Source organism: Podarcis pityusensis (assembly GCF_964106645.2).
Source record: "Podarcis pityusensis genome assembly, chromosome: 2".
In the NCBI taxonomy this organism is placed as follows: Eukaryota; Metazoa; Chordata; class Lepidosauria; order Squamata; family Lacertidae; genus Podarcis; species Podarcis pityusensis.
In genome coordinates, this window is record NC_138029.1 from 109254296 (window position 1) to 109281356 (window position 27061).

At 46.3% G+C, this 27061-nt stretch overlaps 1 protein-coding gene and 3 pseudogenes across 4 annotated transcripts; 3 read left to right on the forward strand and 1 right to left on the reverse strand.

Annotated features, from left to right (window-relative positions):
* The first annotated feature begins 343 nt into the window (after positions 1-343).
* Positions 344-9185, forward strand: LOC308469737 (E3 ubiquitin-protein ligase TRIM39-like). Its single transcript, XM_080992628.1, has 9 exons — positions 344-1596; positions 1944-2039; positions 4274-4456; positions 5051-5073; positions 5383-5489; positions 6253-6282; positions 6543-6611; positions 7563-7604; positions 8200-9185. The coding sequence occupies exons 1-9, from the start codon at positions 1147-1149 to the stop codon at positions 8718-8720; spliced, it is 1521 nt and encodes a 506-aa protein (XP_080848754.1). The 5' UTR covers positions 344-1146; the 3' UTR covers positions 8721-9185.
* Positions 9186-12807: 3622 nt separating this feature from the next.
* LOC308471826 (histone H2A pseudogene) lies at positions 12808-13805 on the forward strand (annotated as a pseudogene). Its single transcript has one exon. The product of its transcript is annotated as a histone H2A pseudogene (transcript).
* A 2082-nt stretch (positions 13806-15887) lies between these two features.
* LOC308465654 (histone H2A pseudogene) lies at positions 15888-16415 on the reverse strand (annotated as a pseudogene). The gene has a single exon. The product of its transcript is annotated as a histone H2A pseudogene (transcript).
* A 3131-nt stretch (positions 16416-19546) lies between these two features.
* On the forward strand, positions 19547-20215 carry LOC308470306 (histone H2A pseudogene; annotated as a pseudogene). Its single transcript has one exon. The product of its transcript is annotated as a histone H2A pseudogene (transcript).
* Positions 20216-27061: the final 6846 nt, after the last annotated feature.

The window sequence follows — 27061 nt, forward strand, 5'->3', positions numbered from 1 at the left end:
AGGCCATAGTTGCCGTCACAACTGATAAAGAAGAGGGCTCTGAGCACTTGTCTATACAGCCGGGCTTTTGTTTATGCATTGAGCTCAGAGCTAAAGTTAATGGATTTTAAAATTTGGACTAGGGTGGGTTCCCATCCCCACGTGGCAGAGTGTTGCCACGGCTGCTCAGCCTAACCTACCCAACGGTTGTTGTGAGGGTTAAGGGGGGAAGCTGCTCCGCCTTTTGGCAAAGATCAAATGTACCGGTTTAATATCTTACGAGTTTAATATCTGGCATGGCCTCTGTTCAGTGCCGGATTTACGTATAAGCTAAATAAGGTATAGTTTAGGGCCCCACTCTCTTGGGGGCCCCAAAAAAATTAAAGGAAAAAGAACTGGATGTACATTTCCAAAATATAAGATAAAAAACAAATAAAATAAAACCTACATACAGCACCAGTGGCAAATGGCTTTAGATACCTATTAGGTCCATAAATTACCATATAGCATATATTCAACACAAAAAAACCAGTGACAATTTGTTGTTGACAAAGAACATCTGGACATTTAAAGGGCCCCATTACCTTCAGTAGCTTCTGGCCTCATCAAACCTAAATCCGGCCCTGCCCCTGTTAAACAATAAATACAATCTTTGACCTTTTAAACTTTGGGTTGGCGGGTCATTGCTTACTATGCTATGTATATATTTTCGTGGTATTATATTGTAAAATCTTTGGAGGAAAGGCGGAGCAGAAATTTATTACATGCCGCCCTGCGCTCCTTAAGGGATGCAAATGTAAGAAAGACAAGTGGTGCAATCAAAGCGCATTTAAGCACCACCATCAGGCATATCTTCATGGGTGTGAGCCATTTCCTGAAAAGTCCAAGTTTTCTGTCCCCTCGCGGCACTTTACCCCTTCGCTTCAGCGCCACGCCCCCTTCAGACCATTTGGCGTCTCGCTCGTCTCCGCCTTGTGCTGCGTCTTCGCTTTCGCTTTCGCCTGTCTCCTCCTTTCCGTTCCTCCTTGGTTTGCAAGGATCCAGGCTGCGGCGACAGAAGGGATCCTCCGTCTTTGGACCCCAACTTGACCTCTACCGCGGCGAGGCGGGACTCTCTTTCTCCCGCGCTGCCCAGACCGCGCATTTTGCGCGCAAGGAGGCGCACCCATGGCCGCCGCCGCCGCCGGGGACCCCTCCAAAACTCTCCAGGACGAAGCGACCTGCTCCATCTGCTTGGATTACTTCTGCGACCCGGTGATGATCATCGCTTGCGGGCACAGCTTTTGCCGAGCCTGCATCGCCCAGTGCCCGGAGGGGCCGAGCCGCGACCTCTCCTCTTGCCCCCAGTGCAGGATCGCTTTCCCCCGGGGCCACCTCCGGCGCAACAGGCACTTGGCGAATATGGCCGAAGCGATCCAGCGCCTCCGCCTGCAGAGCCTCCGCCTGGCCGAAGGGGAGCCCAAGGAGAAAGTGCCGAAGTTGTGCGGGAAGCACTACGAAGCCCTCCGGCTCTTCTGCCTAGAGGACCGCGCCTTCATCTGCTTGGTCTGCAGGGAATCCCGGGCGCACAAAGCGCACGTCGCCCTCCCCATCGACGAGGCTGCCCAGGATGCTAAGGTAAGCGAAATCGACCCCTCGTTTTGGGAGAATTTGGAGCAGGAAGAGGATGGGAAAAGGGTGACTCAGGAATAGGCAAATTCGGCCCTCCAGATGTTTTGGGACTACAACTCCCATCATCCTTAGCTAACTGGACCAGTGGTCAGGGATGATGTGAATTGTAGTCCCAAAACATCTGGAGGGCCGAGGTTGTCTATGCCTGCTCCAGATCTTCAAATGCCACCATCCCCAGGATTTTATTTACAGTTTTACTTGTATACTACTCTGAGAGCTCTTTAGTGAAAAAGCGGCTTCTGAATCTTTTAATTAATAGTATAAGCGCTGAATGCCATTTTTTTTTCTTTTAGGATAACCTCCAAAGCTGCCTAACAACCTTGAAGAAGGAGAGAGATGAATTTTTGAAGGGGAAATGGTGCAGTGAGACAGAAATTCAGGAAATGAAGGTAGGCAGGCTCCCAGTTTGCCATCCACTGAACGCAGCTGCCTCCTTTTTCTGGACTGCAGCTCCTCTCAGGCCCATTAGAGGAGAAGTTGTTGTTGGGGCATTCCATGTCAGTTCTGTTAGTTTCTGTTTCTCACTGAGCAGCTGCTTGCAGTCACAGGACTATGTTTTCATTCCACAGTCCAGATACTGTTGGAGTCTCACGGGAAAGGGAGACAGGATGTTACTGGTTTCCTGTTTCCTTTGTTCTTTGATTCCTTTGTTCTGTTGCTCTCTGCTTCTCATAGAGAGAACATGTATATTTCTTTGCTCTCTGCATAGCTTAGTAATAAAGTATAGCAATGTAGCCCATACCGATCTCATCCTTCCGCTGTGGAGTTGTTTTAATGCTCTACTGGGCTCAAAGGAAGATGAGCCTTATCAGCTCGGACGACCGGAGCTGAAATTCCAATAAGTTCAACGCTGTCATGTCACCCACCGCCTCGGATTTTGTTGAAACTTGGTGTACACCCTTCCCTTATGGTTGAAAAAACAACAGCCCTTAATTTTCCCCCTCTATCTCAAACGGTTTTAATTTTATAGCACTTGAAAGTTTCATGAAATCTGTGTTTCTGTCCCTCTTGAGATCCTCTGTATTATGTGCATTTTATTTTTTTTCTCCATAACCAATGATCAGATCTCTTTGAAATTTTACACATAGATCAATAACATGATGAGGATTTCAGGAAAAAATACACCAGCACTCAAACGATTCTATAAATGCCTAAAAAAATGTATAAATGTAGCTTTTGGGTGGAAAAACTAGGTTTAGAAAACCTAAATTTTTAGCGTTAGGGCACAATGCAATCAGAAGTTTTTGATGGTGAAAATTATTGCAAAGACATGCTCTTTCTCAACAAAGAAAAAAATGTATGGGTCTCTTATGTCTTGTAACAAAATTTTATGTTTTTTGGACATCGTGGGGGGGGGGGGGAATCAACTGGGTACAACTTTCCTACAATACATAGCTGTAAAAGAAAAAATTAATGAAACAAAGTTCATCTTAGAATCTAAAATAATATTGGTTATTATAGGGTTGTTGTTTTTTCAAAAGTGCAGGCTTGTTTTTCAGTTTTGGGGGTATTTAAAACTATGAAAATTGGCTATATCGTGAAATCAATCTAAAAACAACAAAACACAGCTAAATGCAGATAGGTCCATACAACATAAGCTGAAGTGTATCAAGGCATCTACAAAATGCTTTCGTAACATTTAAGATATAGAGATGGATGAACACAGGATTTCAGAAGTGAATATGGTTACATTATAGATTTCTGGAGTGAAATGCGTAGCTAAAGACCTTTCGAATAAAATATTGGAGGTGGGGACAGGTAAGCCCCGCCCCACATAACTGATCACATGATGCAGTGCACACACAACCATTTGAATGGCAGTGTCCATCAACTTTTTTGAAAACCCTTAGGAGTTGGCACCTCCTATGTATTGTGTTTTTAATATTTGATTGGGAGCCAATCAAACAATAATAAACTATTGTTGTTGTTATTATTATTATTATTACTAGTACAATGGTACCTTGGGTTACATACGCTTCAGGTTACAGACTCCGCTAACCCAGAAATAGTACCTCGGGTTAAGAACTTTGCTTCAGGATGAGAACAGAAATCGTGCTCCGGCAGTGCGGCGGCAGTGGGAGGCCCCATTAGCTAAAGTGGTGCTTCAGGTTAAGAACAGTTTCAGGTTAAGAACGGACCTCCGGAACAAATTAAGTACTTAAGTCAAGGTACCACTGTATAGCTTAGCTGAAGGTATCAGATCAGATAGTGGGACAAGGTTGGAAATACGTGGATTGCAAAACAGGAGGAAGTAATGTTCTTGTCCAGGTCAGTAATAGCAAAGAAGTGGGTGAAAAGGTTATTGCCAGGAGAATGGTGATGGGTTTGGGAATGAATCAGAAAGAGATGACCCCAAGCTGGCCGCTGGGAGTGTGCATTCTATTCTCACAGTGACCAAACAGATGCCTTTGGGAAGCCCCACCCCCCCAAAAGCACTGGAGGAAAATGTCCACCCTACTGACCTTTGCATTAGGTTATACCTCCTGCTTGTTATGGTGGAATGAATAAGCCCTGATGAAACTAAGCACAACTGGCTCTTTCCCCCTGTTTGAGCCTGTTTCCCTGGGGATGGAATCACAACAGCACACTGAATTCGGTCTCTCTTGTCCTCTGCTCTTTGCAGAAACGCGTGGAAAGCATCAGGAATCAAGCTGCGGGAAAGTGGGAACTGCTCGATGCGTGTGAAGAGATCATGAAGTCAATCGACAAAATAGCCAGCGAATTCTCAGAGCGCAGTTCTCATCTCGCCAGGCTGATTAAAGAGGCAGAGGAGATGTGTCTGAAGTCTGCCTTTGAACTCCTGCAGGTGAGATTGTACAAGAAGATGTGAAAGCCCAGGGAAATTTGGGCTGGGTGGACATTCCTCTCTCCTTTTTTTGTTGTTGTTCCCCTCCCCAACAAAAAAAAAGGGAAAATTAAAAAAATGTTGGTCTATGACGTGAAAAGGCTACAGCAGATTTGTTTCAGTCCAGACAAACCTTCTTTTTTTTAGAAGTCGTCATAAATTTGGTGGCAAATATGAAGCAGAAACCGATAGCAATAACACAGAAAAATGAGACTTTTGTGTTCTCGCACACACACCCCTTTTTGACACTGGAGGAGCTGTAGAGTGGTAGTCAGTGCTAATCCTACTCAAAGTAGACCCACTGGAATTAATGAACATGGTCAACCTCGGTTCGTTAATTTCAATGGGTCTACTCTCGGTAGACGCTATTTGAATACAACCCATAATAATGGTCTTCTTTTTTACTGTAGTGTTGATGGTCTGTCCTGTTTTCATTGTTCTGTCTTGAAAGGAAGGTGGGCTGTAAATGTGCAAAATGCATTAAGAGTTAGTACTGATGAACTGTAATAAACTTTGAAAAGTGGGGCTGATCAATTTATCTTCTTTCTCCCCCAGGCTATGGATCCCTTGCTGAGCAGGTAAGCCCCTGTTTACAGAATCATAGAATTGAAAAGGATCATCTTAGTCCCACCCCCTTCAATGCAGGAATATGCAGCTGTCCCATATGGGGATTGAACCTGCAACCTTGGGGTTATATCAGCACCCTGCTCTGACCAACTAAGCTATTTTTCAAGATTGGGACAGCCCTGCCATTAGGCAGATTAAGGCCGCCATCTCAGGCAGCTGATTATGCCATGAAAGCGAAGCAATTGCTAGTTTATTTAACAGGAAAGGAATCGGGGAGCAATACAGGGCAGTGCTTTATTTTAAATCATATGTTCTTCCAGGTGCAACACAGAAATATATGGGAAACCCAAAGCTGATCTGAATAAGAAAGTTGAGTGGCTTAATGAAAAACTACAGCTGGTGCAGACCAAGTTGTGTGAGCTTTCAGGTAACAGATTATGTTTTAACTAGGATAATAACAATCACATGAGTCAGTCAGGCTCATCCCCAAAAGAGACAGAAGTTGCCACTGCAGAGTTTTATATATATGGGAGTCCTTCCTCATCTCACATAGTGCATATCAATACAGTGGTACCTCACGTTACAAACACTTCAGGTTACAGACTCTGCTAACCCGGAAGTAGTACCTCGGGTTAAGAATTTTACCTCAGGATGAGAACAGAAATTGCACACCAGCGGCATGGCGGCAGTCCATTAGCTAAACTGGTACCTCAGGTTAAGAACGGACCTCCGGAATGAATTAAGTACATAACCAGAGGTACCACTGTATTGGCAGTTCACAAAGCCACGTCTTGATCTGCGTCTGTGGTTAATCCTGAAGTAATTAGAGCAGATCCTTAAGAAAAGTCTGTAGAGTTATTTGGAGTACTGGGTCGCAATAACAAGACAGCTTAACCAAAGCTACTACTCAGTATTGGGAGACTCAGACTTTCTTTCTGAGATTGCTTTCCGTCACAGGGAATGAGGCAGTAAATATTAAACAAGTATCCCCTTAACTCCCAGCATGACCGGCTAAAATCTTACCTGCATGATTGGGACCACAGTTAAATATTGCAGCCTTTCTGGTTTCTCCCTCCAAAAATGAAGAGCATTCACACCCACACACAAGTATATAGAGTACACATCCAGTGTGAACTGTACATGGTATCTGAAACTTTGTCTGAGTTTCCCTTCCACCTTTCTCTCCTCAGCACCTCCAAAACTGGCCAGTCCAAGAGCAGGTGAGTTTGCATCCATGCCAGAATGGGAAAGAAGCATTTGGTCTAGAACCTTCCATGGGATATGAAAGCCGGGCCCCAGTGACTGACATGGTTGGGCACTGTTGCTGAGCAGCAGGTGCCTGCTTTCAGACGGAGGGAAATTGGGAGATGCAGCCTCCCAGCTCTTTTGTTTGGCCTCATGTGCATGTTCAGACGTTCGTGTTAGACTGAAATTAACTGATCTGAGAGGAATGGGGTGACTCTTGTGTTTTTGAATCCAGGAGGCGTGCCACAGCAACTCAATCAGCACAGATGTACTTCTGTTTTTGTCTATCCAGCACCTCCCGCAGGTAAAAAATGGGAGAGCATGGGGATAAATATTTGGGTGGCCAGTGGCTGATGGGAATCTAGCAACATCCGGAAGGTTTGCCATCCCTGAGTTCCATGCTATTCAGCAAAATGAGACGATCCCCTCACTTGGCCCATCCTTTGACAAACTGCCTGCTGTACTACTACCTTTGGGTAGTTAACCCAATGACCTACATAATGTACATTCTTGCCCTGAGCATAACTCTTGTCCTCATTTATGTCTCCTCTTTTTCTTTCGTCAGAGCCTAGGGGTCTTTCCCTGACAGTTGACGGTAGTTTTTGACGATAAGTTTGCGGGTCTAACAAAACTGGGTCATCAAATGGGGCGAAATAAACGAATGCATGCCATGCCTCTCCTGCCCCCTGGAAGAAAGGCAAAGATACAGCAGTTGTTCATATGACAGTTAGCCTTAAGAACATGATGCATGCATTAGTCAATAATTATTGTGAATGATTATTGCAGTTTAATTAGCAACAAAGCTTCATTGGTGCATGATTAAACAGGCTGTAAGATCTCTTCGGGACGCAGGTGCGGGTGGCGCTGTGGGTTAAACCACAGAGCCTAGGACTGCTGATCAGAAGGTCGGCGGTTCGAATCCCCGCGACGGGGTGAGCTCCCGTTGCTCGGTCCCTGCTCCTGCCAACCTAGCAGTTCGAAAGCACGTCAGAATGCAAGTAGATAAATAGGCGCCACTCCGGCAGGAAGGTAAACGGCGTTTCCGTGCGCTGCTCTGGTTCGCCAGAAGCAGCTTAGTCATGCTGGCCACATGACCCGGAAGCTGTACGCGGCTCCCTCGGCCAATAAAGTGCCGCAACCCCAGAGTCGGTCATGACTGGACCTAATGGTCAAGGGTCCCTTTACCTTTACCTTTAAGATCTCTTCTGTTAGCCTTACAGCAGACGTTTTACCCTGTTCTCTTTTCTCCTCCTAGACTATTATATTCCCAAGAAGGGGAAATCAAAATGGATAAGAGGTAAGCTGCTATTTCTGGAGAGCAAAAGCAGCCCAGATGTTGGAGAGTTTCACCATTTGATGTCCTGACGTTTGTCTCTTGAGATAAAGGTTGCTGCAGGGGGAGATCAAACTGGACTGAGGCCCTGGCAGCAGTGCTGAGGGGTGGAGGAAGCGAGTTATTCCCTGCCCTGTCATTCCAGTCTAAACCAACCCTCCCAGCAAGTGAATAGCTTAAGGGGGACTTAGATTGGGGGAAATGGTGTTGTGGAAAGGGTTACATTAACCATTTTCCAGCTCAAGGGCCACATCCTCTTTTAAACAACCTTCCAAGGGCCACATGCTATGTTGTGGGGGCCCAGAGTCAGAAGTGGGTGAAGCAGCGAGTGTAAATTTCTGTACACACAGCCTCCAGCTTGCAACTCTCACCCTCCATTTGCCCCTGTAGTCTCACCATGCAAATTTGGTTGTATGAATTGGCCTACTTTGGTTCTGCGTTCCTCTCCTCCTAAAGAATACATGCAATTTGCGAGCACTGCCTTACGGAGGTAACCGATTCTGTTAAGTGTTCGTCTTGTTTGCTTTGTTTTACCACCCGTCTTCCTGTTGTGTTTCAGAAAACGTGGTGTTTGATCCGGAAACAGCCCATCCCCGATATATTGTGTCTCCAGATGGGAAAGCATTATGGTGGGGAAATGTCCGTCAGGACTACCCCTACAGTTCAATTCGGTTTGAATATGCCCGCTGTGTACTTGGAATGTGGGGATTCAGCTCAGGGAAACATTATTGGACGGTGGATGTCCGAAATGTCAACCATTGGGCTGTGGGCGTAGCCAGAGAGTCTGTGGAGAGGGATAGGGAAATTAATTTTGAACCTTATGAAGGGATCTGGGCAGTGGGCTTTAGGCGCCATGATCAGTTCAAAGCCCTGACTTCACCTCCTACCTACTTGGACCCAGAAGAGGGCCCAGCAGAAATCCAAGTTTCGTTGAACTATGAAGCAGGAACTGTGGCTTTTTATGATGCTGTAGATAACACCTTCCTCTTTAATTTTGAGTCAATTGATTTTGATGGGGAGGAAGTTTTTCCCTTTTTCCGGATTGTCGATTCATCAGCTCCCCTCCAGCTGTGTTCTTAAAACCAATGGTCCTTGGCCTGTGCTTTGCTTTGCTTTGCCTTTCCTTTCCTGGGTTCTCTGACGAGTCCAAGTGTCAGTTCCAAAGAGCAGCAGATATTCCTTTGGAAGTCTGTACAGGCTGCAGTTTCCATCCCATGCTGCTGTCCCACATTCCCCTTCAACAAAGGACCATGGTGTTTTGGCTTGACTGTGCAGATGATTGCTTTATAATCCAGTACAGAAAAGGAGCATTACAGTATTGCAAATAATGTTACTTTAATTTTGCACCCTCTCGGTGGTGCCAATGGGGGATTTCCTCCCAGTGCAGATAGCAGCTTCAGAGGAGGGATTATACTTTGGGACCAAAGCAAAGGGTTAAATCCCCCACCACTTTTTTGGGATTCAAATAATCATTAGCTTCTCCTCTCAGTATTTTGCAGCTTTGCAAACCTGCATTTTAATGCTAAATAAACCAAATATTGTCTATTTTTGACCCTTAATCTTCCCATATATTAACTCTGCTATTTGTTAGCATAGAACTGTAGCTTTTTACTTTTAATGAACTTATGATTTGCTGTCGCCGTTGCAGTCTAATCATTTCATTAATCTTTCAATAAAGTTTTTTTTTAAAAAAATCCTTTTAACCTTTGTTTTGACTCAACTAATATTTATGCTCCACTTCTGTTATGATAATTTTAGTTTATTCTATTGCTTTTCATAAAAGATTCAAGGCATCCTAAAAACGTTTTTTTAAAGTGCCATACTGAACAAAAATGATACAGATAATGTTCATAGTGTAAGAATTATTTTTAAAAAACCACCATCCCAGCAAAATAACACAACTAGGCTCACCAATTAACCAGGCCTATGTTTAAAACCATCCCATCCTATCCCCTGAAATGCCTGTGAGTAAAGGAACATTTTAACATTCCACAATGTTGGTGCCAATATTTCATTTTAAGATACATGTGTTTGAGGTAGAGTATAGTTTGGGGTTAGCCCAGGCCCACAGGCATAGGCAAACTCGGCCTGCCAGATGTTTTGGGACTACAATTCCCATCATCCCTGACCACTGGCCCTGCTAGCTAGGGATGATGGGAGTTGTAGTCCCAAAACATCTGGCGGGCCGAGTTTGCCTATGCCTGGCCCAGGGTCCTGACCCCCAGGTATTTTGTGTGAGGCCCCAATCTCCTGTCCCTCCCTCTCGCTTTAAAAAAATAATTATTTTGAATATTGGGCAGTTGAGCATGCTGCAAAATGCAATCCCGGTTAGATCCATGCTGGAAATGGAAGAGTGCTGCGAAACATCTAGTGGAGTATTATATATCTTTTAGGCTACTCAAAAATCCTGTCACTATTTTGTATTCTTTTAATATCTTATGTATATTATTTTCAGTGTATTGTTACACATCACCTGAATCTGCATGAGCGGTGCGTAATTCATGGGGTTGCAGGCACGCTAACCAGGGTCTGCTCAGGGATGGACTTTGGTAATATGGCACCCTGAGCAAGAATAAAATTTGATGCCACCCACTAAGTATTACTTATTTTCACAATAATTCCTTATTATTGTTTTTGCAACCCTTTGGCTTGGTGTCCTGTGCGGGGGAACCACCCACACCTCCCTAAATCCTGTGTTCCCTTTTGTGGCAGTGAGGCACATGTTGCATAAAGATCATTCACTCGCAGAAACAACGGCTTGTGTATATTAATCTATGTGAAATTCCAGAAACTGCGAGAAGCTAGGTTGTTTACAGTAGAGAAGGGGCCGATTCATATGTGCCCAGCGAGGGGATCTGGGCCATCTCCTTTAATAGTGGCAATTACTGGGTCCACAATTCCACTAAGACTTTTTTGCCAATGAGCTTTGACCCTAGAGCAGTGGTGTCCAAACGTTTTTCAAAGAGGGCCAGATTTGATGAAGTGAAGGGTCACGAGGGCCAACCAAAGTTGTTCACCTTTTTTTAGGATTGACGTTGTTGAGGTTTTTTTAGGATTTTACCCCAGGAAATAAACTGCCACAGAGGCCGGATTAAACCGACCAGCGGGCCAGATTAGGCCCCTGAAACAGGCTTGGGACATGCCTGCCCTAGAGTGATAACGGTTGCTCTCCAGTACGAAACACAGGAAGTTTCCTTTTCAGACTATCGCAGTGGGTCACTTCTTCATGGGGGGAAAACGTCCGCACTTTCTTCAAGGTCAGAAGCTCATCAACCCATCTCAGATTTCGCAGCCTAGCTTTGCGATGGCTAGAAGAATGTTTATGGGCCTGTTGCAGGGCACTCTGGTTTCTTAGCTTGCTTGTCCTCAATAGCTTTTGAGAAACCTTCATTGTTCAAGCCATGGCCAGTGGGACTTTTCTGCAAACTTGCAAGAGGAGATATTAGCAGCAGTTCAGAGTAACGCTGAGCAAAAGAGCTAATCATCTCATCTAGTGGATTTTGGGCTCTCTCTAAAGATTCTGGCAACAGAACCATCTTCTAACTTATGACATACACCCTTCCACACAAGCCCAGGTGCCCACACATTCTGAATGACTCCAGTAGCCAGCCTTTAGTTTCTCAGCCACATGCAAAAGATCTGATGGTAGGCAGAAGGCTCAGCCTTCTGCTGGATGGCCATCTGTCATGGATGCTTTAGCTGAGATTCCTGTATTGCAGGGGGTTGGACTAGATGACCCGTGGGGTCCCCTCCAATTCTAAGATTCTATGGTTCTGCTTCACACCATGCTTTGAAGGCGCTCGGAAGCAAGGAGAGGGATTATTATTATTATTATTATTATTATTATTATTAATTTATTATTTGTACTCCGCCCATCTGGCTGGTTTTCCCCAGCCACTCTGGGTGGCTTCCAACAAAGATTAAAAATACATTAAAATGTCACACATTAAAAGCTTCCCTAAACAGGGCTGCCTTCAGATTTCTTCTAATTGTCAGGTAGTTGTTTATCTCTTTGACATATGATGGGAGGGCTTCCACAGGGTTGGTGCCACTACCGAGAAGGCCCACTGCCTGGTTACCTGTAGCCTCACTTCTCGCAATGAAGGAACCACCAGAAGGCCCTCAGCTCTGGACCTCTGTCCGGACAGAACGATGGGGGTGGAGACGCTCCTTCATTATTATTTATGCAGCAGATTATTGCTGCTTTCAAGTACTGGCACAGCCCAGCATTGAAAGAGGCAGACTCCTTCCCTCCCCTATTCCCTCCAGCTTCAGGAAAGCGGCCTCTCAACTCATCACACTGCTTTGCTGCTCTCCTAATTTTTTTATTTTTTATTTTAACTTTTGTACAGCATTTACAGTATTTCTGCTCTCCTAGTACGGAGAGTATTCACGTCTCTGCAATCCTCTCAACCCGTTGAAGCGCTTGGCTGCCATTTTCCACAACTGAACAGAGGTGTCAAGCCCCGCCCCGCTCTGCTTTCTCCACAGCCGCCTGCAGTGGCGTAGCGTGGGTTGTCAGCACCCGGGGCCAAGGCAAGTAATTTGTGCCCCCTAACCCGTGGATTTGCGCCCCCTAACCAGTGGATTTGTGCCCCCTAACCCTAACCCCCAGATGTTGCGCCCGGTGCGGCCGGCCCCCCCTGCACCCCCCAAGCTACGCCACTGGCCGCCTGGGCCTGTTAAGTCCTAAAGTCAGAGGGGCGCTTTTACGAAGTATTGCAGGGAATTGCCTAAAGTAAACTGCGTGACAGATTTTTAGGCAGACCGTTGTAGCTTTCACGCGCTGGAAATGTATGAGCAAAGGAATCGGCTAGGAACTGTATATACAGGGGAAACTTGCAAAATATCCCCAGCTCTCACCAAACATCGTATGGGTAAAAAAGCAACAAGCCAGGAGCATCAATATTTCCATTGGAAAAACATTCGGGGAGGGTCGGATGAGCAGAAAGCAGAGACAAACACTATTTGTCCTTTCTTCTACAATATAAATATATTCTAACTCTGTTCCCCTCTCCCTGGACCCCACCCGCGCGCACTCGTTTCCCATTGGTTTAGAAATAGAATCCTTTTTGCTATTGGCCTGTTCATCTTCGACCAATCACAGCCAGCTCAAGAAACGAATAAAAGGCGCCTACTCGAAGCACCTGCATTTCTTTCCTTCTTTCGTCCAGAAAGAAGTCGGGAGTTTCGGAAGATGTCAGGTCGCGGCAAGACAGGCGGGAAGGCACGAGCCAAGGCCAAGTCCCGCTCTTCCAGAGCCGGGCTGCAGTTTCCCGTGGGCAGAGTCCACCGGCTGCTGCGCAAGGGGAACTACGCCGAGCGCATCGGCGGCGGAGCGCCCGTTTACTTGGCCGCGGTGCTCGAGTACCTCAGCGCCGAGATCCTGGAGCTGGCCGGCAACGCAGCCAGGGACAACAAGAAGAGCCGCATCATCCCGCGCCACTTGCAGCTGGCGGTGCGCAACGATGAGGAGTTGAACAAGCTGCTGGGCGGCGTGACCATCGCGCAGGGCGGAGTCCTGCCCAACATCCACGCCGTCTTGCTGCCCAAGAAGACCGAAGCTCTGCACAGCGCGGCCGCCGCCAAGGCCGCGCCCAAGCCCGGCACCAAGGCCGCCAAAGGCACCAAGGCGCCCCTCAAGCCCAGCACCGCGCCCGTCGCGGTCCAGTGAAGCCAAAAGGCCAAACAGCCCGGACTACGGCCGGCGACAAAATAATCCAGACCCAAAGGCTCTTTTCAGAGCCACCCACAACGCTCAGAGAAGAACGGAAACACTGCTGCCCAAAATAATAAACCCCTGCGCTCGCTCGCACACTTTCCCCATTGCTGCGAAAACGCCTCCCTATCATTTACGCCTTTCTTAAAAACACATTGAGGCTGCTGGTGGTCACAACCGGGGAGTCTACAATCATCCCTGCTTGCTTTACAAATTTCAGTCCCGTGGGAATGGAAATCCACATTTTTGTGCCCATGATAGCTATTTCCTCGCACCCACGGCAGCACATCTATATAAGCACCGTAGCCAACAAGGACTCGATCCCCTGCCTGGTGAAGCAGAGATACAGCCTGCAGCCAATAATTCTAGCAGCTATTCGCCTTTTTCTCTTGTAAACCAATTTATACCAAAAGACACTGATTCTGCACTGTCCTCCACCTGCTACATAATGCTAGGACACTTGGGGATTTGCAAAACGTTCTGAATCGTATTTTTAAAAAGAAGTACCACCAGCAGCAATGCCAAAGCATTCAACACACCCAGCCCCTTTCCTAGGATGCTGAAACAGTGACAGCTTGGAGTGAAGGGGGGGGGGAGGGTATGGGGTGTAATAATTTTGAAAAACAATAAAATAATTGGCAAAAAGAGGGGATTGTGGGGAAATACAATATCAGTTCTGGTACAAAAAACAGGTTGCGCAGGTGCAATATATTGCCCTGTTTCCCCCTCTCCAGTGTTTCGAATCAGCATCCTATGAGAATCCAAAGATTCACCAAAGCAGAATGGACAAACTTATCTCTCTCTAAGAAGGGACCCATGTGTCTTATACATGTCAGTGGTTTCATCTCTTCCTCACTCCTGTTGTTAAAGCTTTATCCTTCCTCTGCAATATGGCTGGGTGACATACAGCTAGCCTAGCTAGTCTCTCTAGCAAGCCGTACTACAGAGGAATGGTAAAGTTTTCAAGTCCAATTCAGAGCCTTCAAGTATATCTGGGCTCCATATCTCAGCAGTATGAAGAATGAAAAGATCATGGGTAGGCAAACTAAGACCCAGGGGCCGAATCCGGCCCAATCGCCTTCTCAATCCGGCCCGCGGAAGGTCCGGGAATCAGCGTGTTTTTACATGAGTAGAATGTATGTTTTTATTTAAAATGCATCTCTGGGTTATTTGTGAGGCCTGCCTGGTCTTTTTACACGAGTAGAATGTGTGCTTTTATTTAAAATGCATCTCTGGGTTATTTGTGGGGCATAGGAATTCGTTCATCCTCCCCCCCCAATATAATCCGGTCCCCCACAAGGTCTAAGGGACAGTGGACCCGCCCCCCTGCTGAATAAGTTTGCTGACCCCTGGGAAAGATTATCTCCCCAGCAAAAGCAACTGCCATGAAAGTGGTAATCTAACTACTGGAACTGGCATCAAAATGCCATTCTCCCTCCCTCGTAGTCCTGATAAACACGGATTCTGCTGAACTATGTCCCCAAGGGCAGAAAATTGAGATCTTATTTCAGAGTCCATATCCCCTATCAAGACCCACTGCAATTTCACCTATCATTTTGACAGATTCACAGCAACGCCCACCGCCCAGCGCCCACCCCGCGGTATTTTTGCTACCTCCCAGTAATGCCTCTCTGAGGCAAACCCCTCGCAGCACAGTGCACAGACAACCGAATCAAAATACATTTAGGTAGGTAGAGATCCATGCTTCATGCACCTTCAATTTTATAACAGCACTAGGTGCGGATGCACGCTAGTTGGATCCTTCGTCAGATTTGCTTGAGTAATACGGAGCCCAGAGCAAATTAAAAAAATAGGCTTCCTAAATATTTGGTGCCCTCCTCCCATCACTTTCCGTTATGTGTGTGCTCTCAAGTGCACTACATAATAGTTGTGGCAACTCCATATCCTTTCTGATTGGGGCCTAACTTTAAGTAGATACTTGTATAAATATAGGGATTTATATAGTAATCTGTATTAATGCTAGTTCCACATCTCCCAGATGTAGCATTCTATAGCAGGTGGAAAACAGAGCAGAGCACTGGAGCCAGCGTCTTTTTGTGCAAGTTGGAATACAAAATAAAAAGTTGGAAAGCTACTAAGTATTCCTGGCTACAGGCTGCAACTGCAAATTTAGGGGATTAGGTTGTTGCTTAGTGCCCGGTTGGGGTTACGCAGTGCTTTTCACAGTACATGGGGTTCTAGTGCTCATACTGTGTTGTGGATGCCAGCAGAAAATAGCTGTTATTGGCTCAACAAGCTGTAATAATCATGTGTAAGTGGGCAGCCACATGAAAAGGTCGATTTCCATGGGACTGAAGTTTGTAAAGCAAGCAGGGATGTGTATGTAGACTTCCCATTTGCGACCTGCAGCAGCCTCAATGTTTTTAAGGCGTAAAATGATAGGGAGGCGTTTTCGCAGCAATGGCGAAAGTGTGCGAGCGAGCGCAGGTTTATTATTTTGGGCGTCAGTGTTTCCGTTCTTCCATGAGCGTTGTGGGTGGCTCTGAAAAGAGCCTTTGGGTCTGGATTATTGTGTCGCCGGGCGTGGTCCGGGCAATTTGGCTTTTTGGCCTCACTGGACCGCGACGGGCGCGGTGCTGGGCTTGAGGGGCGCCTTGGTGCCTTTGGCGGCCTTGGTGCCGGGCTTGGGCGCGGCCTTGGCGGCGGCCGCGCTGTGCAGAGCTTCGGTCTTCTTGGGCAGCAAGACGGCGTGGATGTTGGGCAGGACTCCGCCCTGCGCGATGGTCACTCCGCCCAGCAGCTTGTTCAACTCCTCATCGTTGCGCACCGCCAGCTGCAAGTGGCGCGGGATGATGCGGCTCTTCTTGTTGTCCCTGGCTGCGTTGCCGGCCAGCTCCAGGATCTCGGCGCTGAGGTATTCGAGCACCGCGGCCAAGTAAACGGGCGCTCCGCCGCCGATACGCTCGGCGTAGTTTCCCTTGCGCAGGAGCCGGTGGACTCTGCCCACGGGAAACTGCAACCCGGCCCTGGAAGAGCGGGACTTGGCCTTGGCTCGTGCCTTCCCGCCTGTCTTGCCGCGACCTGACATCTTCCGAAACTCCCGACTTCTTTCTGGACGAAAGAAGGAAAGAAATGCAGGCGCTTCGAGTAGGCGCCTTTTATTCGTTTCTTGAGCTGGCTGTGATTGGTCGAAGATGAACAGGCCAATAGCAAAAAGGATTCTATTTCTAAACCAATGGGAAACGAGTGCGCGCGGGTGGGGTCCTGGGAGAGGGGATGAGATTAATTTAGAATATATTTATCGTAGAAAAAAGGGCAAATATGTCTCTGCTTTCTGTTCATCGGACCCTTCCCAGTTTTTTTTCTAAAGGAAATATTGATGCTCGTGGCTTGTTGTTTTTTTACCCATACAATGTTTGGTGAGAGCTGGGGATATTTTGCAAGTTTTCTCTGTGTACATTATAGAGTTTTTGCCGATTCCTTTGCTTATACTGTACATTTCCGGCGCGGGAAAGCTACATATCATTGGGAACATATTAATTTAGAATATATTTAATGTAGACTGCCTCATTGGCTGTTTTCACGCAGCACCCCAAACCAATCCTTTGACGTTTGTGTTCCTTCTTGTTGGCTTCCACGCACTCGAGGTGGTTTGCAGTGATTTATAATCTCAGATAGGAGATTATTATCCTTACTCCGATCAATCTCGTGTCCCCAGCGCTGTATGAAGGGCAAATATACTTGCGTACCAAAGTGGAATCAGAAAAGGAAAAATAAAATAAAACCCGGAGGCAATTTATAACGGCGACTACCAATGCAAAGACGACTGAGCAAAACAAAAAAGGTTTCCTTAGCGAGATCATACTAGGGATGCATCATCTGGTGGTACTATGTATGAGTGGTATCGACTCGTGGATTCTTTGAAACTGATTTAGCTTTGCCATAGCTCTGCACGTTTCAGTGCATGATTCCACAATACATTTATTAGGAGGAACCAAAATGTCACAAAACAACGAGCAAGTTGTCGTGTTTACAAAGCTCTTTCTTATCTTATCCTTATCTGAAGAAGTGTGCTTGCACACGAAAGCTCATACCAAGAACTAACTTAGTTGGTCTTAAAGGTGCTACTGGAAGGATTTTTTTTATTTTGTACAAAGCTCTTCGTTATGTAAGAACAGCAAAGGCGAAAAAAGAGGCGGGAAAACTGCCTTGATGTCAGCCTTTTTATGCGCATACGCAAACTCCGGTTTTGTTTACTAATCATCCTGATGATTAATACACGTTGGATTCTTAAAAAGTAGGTTCTGATTGGTCTACAACTTAGGTTAGTAATTTAAGAATAAGTAACAAAGGTCAATGAATGCATATATTTAAGCCAGACTGTTCCCACTGAGTAAAGGACGGGATAAGTACCAAAGGGGGGGGGAATCTGCCAACAAAACCTCACGCGTTAATTTGGACATCCAGGAACAGAAGGATTTTGTGTGGCGTCAAAAATGTTTACACAAAAATGGGATGATTGAAAGGTGAAAGGAAGCCAGGATATTCTGTGGTTCTATAGTATTGTGCGGATTTGACAATTGGTAAATGAAAAAGACTTGATAGTAGATAGCACTATGAATACGATAATAGCTAGAGACTGTTTATGGCGATGGCAAATATGTTGGAGTTGTCTGGAAAATACAGTGGCGCTTGGATCACATCTCAGTCCGGTCCTGATGTGAAGTGAATGCAGAAATTCCTAAAATTGTTTTGCTGCAACTGTAAAACCTTTGACTGCTACAGAAATTAACAAATGTCATGCTCAATCTGCCTCTCTGACATTCGTTGGCAATAACCGCCCTGAGATCTTATGATGAAGGGCAGTATATAAATCGAATGAATGAATGAATGAATGAAATAACGTAGATTTGAAATCTTTCTCCAGGTTTCAGACTCTCAGTGAATTAACCAGGAACAATTTAAGTCTGCGCTTGTGAGAGAATCAAATCAGACGCACTATGTACATACAGAATTATCCTATTATTATTTCAATTTATTGGCCGCCTAATACAAACGCCCAGAATATTTCTGAGCACATTTAAAGAAAACAATCAAATCTCAAAATGAAACAATACACCCAAAATATAACACAAAGGCAGTTCAGTATGATATTCCTATTTCCTCAGATACCTGGAAGTTGTGTATCCTAGGTGTGTCCCACTGTATTCAGTGTCTTACTCACAGGTAAGAGGGCACACAATCTGTAAATTCTTAACATCTGTAAATGTAAAAAAATGTAAGATAAATGTGGGACTGCAGCGGAAAAAAAGCTTCTGCCAGAAAATACTTCTTAGTTTTTTTAAGTTGCCATAAAGATTGCTGTGTTTGTGGCAACAGACGAGAACGTGGCTCCTCATCAATTTATATGATTATACATAGGAGTAATTATTACTGCAAATCAAAAGTTTCTGAAATAGAATTTAAGTTCATGAAAAGTAACCATGTCGGACAAGATTATATTTTAAAAGGAAATATTAAAATGAGATATCTCCTCAGGTGTTACTTGTTGGTAACCTTCTTTTGCCCATGTGTACGTCAAAACTGATTAAATTTACAACGTCTCCCAGAAGTGTCTTTTTGAGAGGCGCAACTTTTCCCTCAGGCAGGCGAGCGAAGTGCCGGGGAGGAGAAAAGGCGGGAAAATCTGAAGCGCTTGGCCGCCATTTCCCCCAACTGCTCAGGAGCATCAAGCCCCGCCCCCTCTGCTTTCTCCTCCTCAGCCTGCGCATATTTAGTCTGGGAGTCTAGAGGGGCACTTTAACGAAGTATCGCAGGGAACTGTCTAAGGTAAACTCCGTAGCAGGTTTCTTGGAGGACCGTTGTAGCTTTCACGCGCTGGAAATGTATAAGCAAAGGAATCGGCTAGAAATTCAATGCACAGGGGAAACTTGCAAAATATCCCCAGCTCTCACCAAACATCATACGTGTAAAAATAAAAGGGAAAAAGGCAAAAGCATCAATATTTCCATTAGAAAAATATTCAGGAAGGGTCGGATGAACAGAAAGCAGAGAGACACTATTTGCCCTCCTACAATATATTCTAAATTAATCTGACAACCTTCTCCCAGGACCCCACCCGCGCGCACTCGTTTCCTATTGGTTTAGAAATAGAATCCTTTTTTCTATTGGCCTGTTCATCTTCGACCAATCACAGCCAGCTCAAGAAACGTATAAAAGGCGCCCACTCCAAAACACCTGCAGTCTTTTCGTTATTTCGTCGAGAAAGAAGTCAGGGACATTTGAAGATGTCAGGTCGCGGCAAGACAGGCGGGAAGGCGCGAGCCAAGGCCAAGTCCCGCTCTTCCAGAGCCGGGCTGCAGTTTCCCGTGGGCAGAGTCCATCGGCTCCTGCGCAAGGGAAACTACGCCGAGCGCATCGGCGGCGGAGCTCCCGTTTATTTGGCCGCGGTGCTCGAGTACCTGAGTGCTGAGATCCTGGAGCTGGCCGGCAACGCAGCCAGGGACAACAAGAAGAGTCGGATCGTCCCGCGCCACTTGCAGTTGGCGGTGCGCAACGATGAGGAGTTGAATAAGTTGCTGGGCGGCGTGACCATCGCGCAGGGCGGAGTTCTGCCCAACATCCACGCCGTCTTGCTGCCCAAGAAGACCGAAGCTTTGCATAGCGCGGCCGCCGCCAAGGCCGCGGCCAAACCCGTCACCAAGGCCGCCAAAGGAACCAAAACGGCCCTCAAGGCCAGTACCGCGCCCGTTGCAGTTCAGTAAGGAGCAAATGGCAAAAAGGCCTGCCGAGGGCGACCAAATATGTAGACCCAAAGGCTCTTTTCAGAGCCACCCACAATGCTCATGGAAGAACGAAACCACTCTTAAATAAATTAAGCTGTTGGCTTGGAAAATTGGCCCATTGATTTTTAAGACGCCTGGGAAATGAGGTTTCAGGGTCACGTTAGGTCATTTAAAAAATCACTTTTAAGCTGGTCACATCCCTTTCGTTAGACATTTAAATTCCATGAAAGCAGAAATCCCAACTTCTTATGTGACTCGGATTAGCAATTTCGGGGACCATGACAGCTAATTTGTGCTTGCATGCCCAATGCATCCATATGAGCACCAGCACTCCATGTTTTAGGAAAAGGATTGCAAAACTCCAATGGGCCACTTACCTGATGATTTCCTATCTAACTGGTGGATTAGCTGTATGGTCAGATACAGCCTGCAGCCAGTTATACTAGCAGCTTTCCAACTATTTTGTATACCAGCTTGCACCAAAAGGCACTGCCTCCAGGGCCCTGCATTATTCTCCAACTGCTACATAATACTAGTACACTTGGGGGATTTGCAAACGGTTCTGACTCACTTTGTAGCAGCAGCAGCAGCAGCAGCAGCAGCAGCAGCAAGGCCTCTCACCCCACCCTACCCCTTTCGCAGGTTGCTGAGACAGTGACAGCTTGAAGTAAACCAAAAGGGGATTGTGGGGAAAGACAAGCTCTTCTGGTAACAGAAACACGCAGGTTGAACAAGTGTTATGGATTTCCCTGCCCCCAGTCTCTGGTCACTGTTTTGGATCAGCATCCTGTGAGAATCCAAAGATTCACCAGAGCAGAACTCACCTCTGTCTAGGAGAAGCCATGTGTCTTATACAGGGTGAGTCTTTTAAAAGAGGCCCCGTGGAACATGTGTACTCCGTATCCACGGGGCCTCTTTTAAAGGACTCACCCTGTACTTATCAGTGGCTTCATCTCTCCCCCACCCCCGGGGGTGTGTGGTCTAGTGGCATAAAAAGGTTAAGGGACCCCTGACCATTAGGTCCAGTCCTGGACAACTCTGGGGTTGCGGCACTCATCTCACTCTATAGGCCAAGGGAGCCGACGTACAGCTTCCAGGTCATGTGGCCAGCATGACTAAGCCGCTACTGGTGAACCAGAGCAGTGCACGGAAACGCTCTTTACCTTCCCGCCGGAGCGGTACCTATTTATCTACTTGCACTTCATGCTTTCGAACTGCTAGGTTGGCAGGAGCAGGAACTGAGCAACAGGAGCTCACCCTGTCGTGGGGATTCGAACCGCCAACCTTCTGATCGGCAAGTCCTAGGCTCTGTGGTTTAACCCACAGTGCCACCCGCGTCCCTGGCCTAGTGGCATAAGAAAACACAAACGTTCAGAGAAATATTTCAGCACTTTATTATTTTTTAGATTTGGAGGAAAATGTACAACTTTTGAGATTTACAAACAATCCTATGAAAACATTGCCCAGTAAATAGCTTAACTCTAAAACTTAACATAACTAGACTGGCTAGCCTCTCTAGTAAGTCGGTTGCCAGTCCATAGCTTTTAAGTACATAATTTCATCTGGGCTCCATATCTCAGCAGCATGAAGATTGGAAAGATTGTCTCCAGGCAGAGGGCCTTCTTGGTAGTGACGTCCTCCCTCTAGATGTCAAGGAAATAGACAACTACAGTACCTGACTTTTAGAAGACATCTGAAGGCAGCCCTGTTTTGGGCAGTTTTTAATGTTTGATGTTTTATTGTATTTTTACTATTCTTCTGGGAGCTTTTCAGAGTGGCTGAGGAAATGCAGCCAGGTGGTTGGGATATAAATTATTATTGTTATTGTTATTAGCTAGAGCTAGAGCGGCTAGAGCGAGTATGGCGGGGTGCCCGTGACGGAGCCTCAAGAACATCTTATAGGGTTTTTATGAAAACCTATGAGATGGCGGTGAAGGCCGCTAAGAAGTCTTACTTCTCGGCCTCCATTGCATCCGCTAGCTCTCGCCCGGCGCAATTATTTAGTATAATTAGGTCTTTAACGTCCCTTGAAGGACAGCCAAATTTAAATAACAATCTGACACACAGCTGTGAGGCATTTGCGAGCTTTTTTGCGGAGAAGGTCCTGTTGCTCCGCCATGACCTCCCTGCCAATTTGGATACAATAAAGGAACTGGAGGCCCCTCGACTGTCCTCGGGTCCAGTATTGGACCACTTTGACCGGATATCCCCAGCCGATGTGGACAGACTCCTCCGAGCTGGAAATCCCACCACCTGTCCTCTTGACCCATGCCCGTCTTGGCTGATTAGAGTGTGTCCAGACGAGGTGCGGGCCCCCCTGGGGGATATCATCAATTTGTCCCTTGGCACCGGGATATTTCCAGGGGAATTGAAGGAGGCAGTGGTGCGCCCGCTCTTAAAGAAAACATCATTAGATCCCTTTGATCTATCCAATTACCTGCCCGGTTTCGAATCTTCCATTCCTGGGTAAGGTGATTGAGAGAGCGGTTGCTGAACAGCTTGGTAGGTTTCTGGATGAAACATCGGCTCTGGATCCATTCCAGTCTGGCTTCCGCGCTGGTCATGGGACCGAGGCGGCTCTGGTCGCCCTAACAGATGATCTCCGCAGGCAGCTGGATCGAGGCGGGTCGGGGCTGCTGATTCTTCTAGACCTGTCAGCAGCCTTCGACATGGTTGATCACGAACTCCTGGACCACCGCCTTGCCGACGTGGGGATCCAGGGCACAGTCCTTCAATGGCTGCGCTCGTTTCTCTCCGGTCGGGGACAGAGGGTGGCGCTTGGGGGGGAATTGTCATCCCGCCACTCCTTGGTGTGTGGAGTGCCTCAGGGTGCGATACTCTCCCCGATGCTTTTTAACATCTTTATGCGCCCCCTCGCCCAGCTTGTCCGGAGTTTTGGGCTGGGTTGCCATCAGTATGCCGATGACACCCAACTCTATCTGTTGATGGATGGCCATCCTGACTTGGCCCCAGACACACTGACCAGATGTTTGGAAGCTGTGGCTGGATGGTTACGTGGAAGCCGGTTGAAGTTAAATCCTTCGAAGACAGAGGTCCTCTGGCTGGGACGGGACGATATGGGATTGGTGGGGCAACTCCCATCTCTTGCGGGGGTGCAATTAGTGCCAGCACCATCCGTTAAGAGTTTGGGTGTAATCTTCGATACCTCCCTCTCTATGGAGGCGCAGATTACAGCTATAACAAAGGCGGCATTTTTTCATCTCCGCCAAGCTAAGCAGTTGGCCCCTTATCTCTCTCGCCCTGACCTAGCCACTGTGATCCACGCGACGGTCACTTCCAGACTGGATTATTGTAACTCGCTCTACGTGGGGCTGCCCTTGAGACTGACCCAGAAACTCCAGCGGGTGCAGAATGCCGCGGCGAGACTCCTTATGGGGTCTTCGCTGCGAGATCACATTCATCCAGTACTATACCAGCTGCACTGGCTCCCGGTGGAGTACAGGATCAGGTTTAAGGTGCTGGTTTTAACCTTTAAAGCCCTATACGGCCTAGGACCCTCGTACCTACAGGACCGCCTCTCCTGGTATGCCCCACAGAGGAACCTACGGTCTGCAAATAAAAACATCCTGAAGGTCCCAGGCCTCAGAGAGGTTAGGCTGGCCTCAACTAGAGCCAGGGCTTTCTCGGCTGCGGCTCCAATCTGGTGGAACGCTCTGTCACAAGAGACTAGGGCCCTGCGGGACCTGACATCTTTCCGCAAGGCCTGCAAGACAGAGTTGTTCCACCAGGCCTTTGGTCAGGGCCCAGCCTGACTCCCTCCTCTGGCAACCTGCACAGAACTTTGCTTAACGGTTGCCATTAATTTGATTTTAATTAATTTTTATAATGAAATGTTTTAGAATGTTAGATTATTTGATTGTTTGATTATTTGTTTGTTGTTAGCCGCCCTGAGCCTGGCTTGGCTGGGGAGGGCGGGATATAAATAAAATTTTTTATTATTATTATTATTATTATTACTAGCAAAAGCACGATTTAGCCTTTGTGTTTTTTTTAAAATTATATTTATTAAAATTTCAAAAGAAAAAGATTACATTGATAAAAAAAATAACAATAAAAAAGGAAAAATACAAAGCACAAAAGTACAAAAAAGAAAAAACAGTTAAAAACAATTCCATCTTTTCATCACTTCTCTTACATTTACTTGTTTCCCGGACCTCCTCATAACTCCCTCTTTTGTATTCCAATTCAATTTGTTAGTCCAGCAATTCCTTTCCCTCCTTTTTAATCCTGATCTTTAATCTTGATATATTATAACATTAATTTTTTACGTATTAAAAACCAATTTTTCCATATTCTTTTATACCATTACAGCTAGAAACCACTTAACTTCAATCCAACATCATTCTAACATTCATTAATTTTACAATATTTCTGTAAGTAGTCTTTAAATTTCTTCCAATCTTCTTCCACCGACTCTTCTAGCCTTTGGGCATGCGGCCAGGGATCTTGAGCCCCTAACAGCTGTGTGGCTGGCAGAAACCCAACAGGTCAAGCCTTTCCTCTACAGTAGTATGGAAATACCGTACTGCAAGAAATGCGTATGTGGTTGCCACCTTGTGGCCAAAAGGCAGAAGTATCTCTTTGGAAAAGTTAATACAAGCAGTTTTATAAATTGCACCTGGAGTCCAGAATCACAGGTTCCTTAAGAATCTCTAGGCAGATTGGACAGGTGGCCTCACTGTGGGATGTGGACCAGATCAGCTCTCGCCAATCTGGTGAGCCCTCCAGATATTTGGGGGCTGTAGCTCCCATCAGCTAAAGCCTCTGGAGGGCACTAGGTTGGCGAAATCTGATCTAGTCCACATCCCATAGAGCCCAAGAGGTCCGGACATAGATGGACTCCTAGCAATGGGCTACACAACGGAGCTCTCACTGTCATTTTGTCTATAACCACTTGCAAAGACCCTGCGCAGAGTTGCTTGTTGCACCTTTAAATACCAAGACACCTAATCAGGACACAGGTGTGTCACCTGCCTGCTCTAAGGCAGAGTTAGAATCCCAGTGGCCACAGCCGGTAGCTTTCACTTTTGTTGTTGATCTGCAGCCATGAGCAGGAGATGTTTCATCCTCATACCATGAAAAGCTTCATTTGCTGGTTTCTGCACACTAGGCTGCTTTAGAGGAACAGAAGCAGGCAGATATATTTCACTGGACAGCAAACAATCCTAATAAACAAGGTGGATGGCAGAAGACAGGGAAGAAGCGGCCTCTATGGCAAAACAGGGAATATATGCAAATATTCCCGTTATAATTGTATTTATATAATTGTTTTGATTTCTACGTTGTACTGATACTATGGTATGTAGTGTGGTGTAAAGTGCTCTGTGGTCTTCTGATGGGTTGTAATAATAATAATAATAATAATAATAATAATAGCAGATAAGAAAGTGAAGTTTATGTGTTGCTCCTCCACAGGCAAAAAACTCAACAGCTATGGCTTTCCCATCTCTGCATTACCATTTTGAAAAACAGCACATTCTGTACAATGGTTTTCAGCTCAAACCCAGATGAAATGGTGACCAAATGCAGAATCCCTATCTAAGTGTCAGCATAGCTTAGTCTGCCTCAAATTCCGCCCCCAGAGTTTCATGGCTGAGTGGGGATTTGAACCCTGGTCTCCCAGGTCCTAGCCCAGCACTCTAACCACTACACCACACTGGCCTTCTGCCTTTCCCTCTTCCCATATTTTCTATACATCCATTTCAGCTTTCCCCTCATTTCCCCCCACTTTTCATAATGATCATAGAATCATAGAGTTAGAAGAGACCACAAGGGCCATCGAGTCCAACCCCCTGCCAAGCAGGAAACACCATCAGAGCACTCCTGACATATGGCTGTCAAGCCTCTGCTTAAAGACCTCCAAAGAAGGAGACTCCACCACACTCCTTGGCAGCAAATTCCACTGTCGAACAGCTCTTACTGTCAGGAAGTTCTTCCTAATGTTTAGGTGGAATCTTCTTTCTTGTAGTTTGGATCCATTGCTCCGTGTCCGCTTCTCTGGAGCAGCAGAAAACAACCTTTCTCCCTCCTCTATGTGACATCCTTTTATATATTTGAACATGGCTATCATATCACCCCTTAACCTCCTCTTCTCCAGGCTAAACATGCCCAGCTCCCTTAGCCGTTCCTCATAAGGCATCGTTTCCAGGCCTTTGACCATTTTGGTTGCCCTCCTCTGGACACGTTCCAGTTTGTCAGTGTCCTTCTTGAACTGTGGTGCCCAGAACTGGACACAGTACTCCAGGTGAGGTCTGACCAGAGCAGAATACAGTGGCACTATTACTTCCCTTGATCTAGATGCTATACTCCTATTGATGCAGCCCAGAATTGCATTGGCTTTTTTAGCTGCCGCGTCACACTGTTGGCTCATGTCAAGTTTGTGGTCAACCAAGACTCCTAGATCCTTTTCACATGTACTGCTCTCAAGCCAGGTGTCCCCCATCTTGTATTTGTGCCTCTCATTTTTTTTGCCCAAGTGCAATACTTTACATTTCTCCCTGTTAAAATTCATCTTGTTTGTTTTTGCCCAGTTCTCTAATCTGTCAAGGTCGTTTTGAAGTGTGATCCTGTCCTCTGGGGTGTTAGCCACCCCTCCCAATTTGGTGTCATCTGCAGATTTGATCAGGATGCCCTTGAGTCCATCATCCAAGTCGTTGATAAAGATGTTGAATAAGACCGGGCCCAAGACAGAACCCTGTGGCACCCCACTAGTCACTCTTCTCCAGGATGAAGAGGAACCATTGATGAGCACCCTTTGGGTTCGGTCAGTCAGCCAGTTACAAATCCACTGAGTGGTAGCATAGTCAAGACCGCATTTTACCAGCTTCTTTACAAGAATATCATGGGGCACCTTGTCAAATGCCTTCCTGAAATCAAGGTAGGCTACATCCACTGCGTTCCCTTCATCTACCAGGCTTGTAATTCTGTCAAAAAAC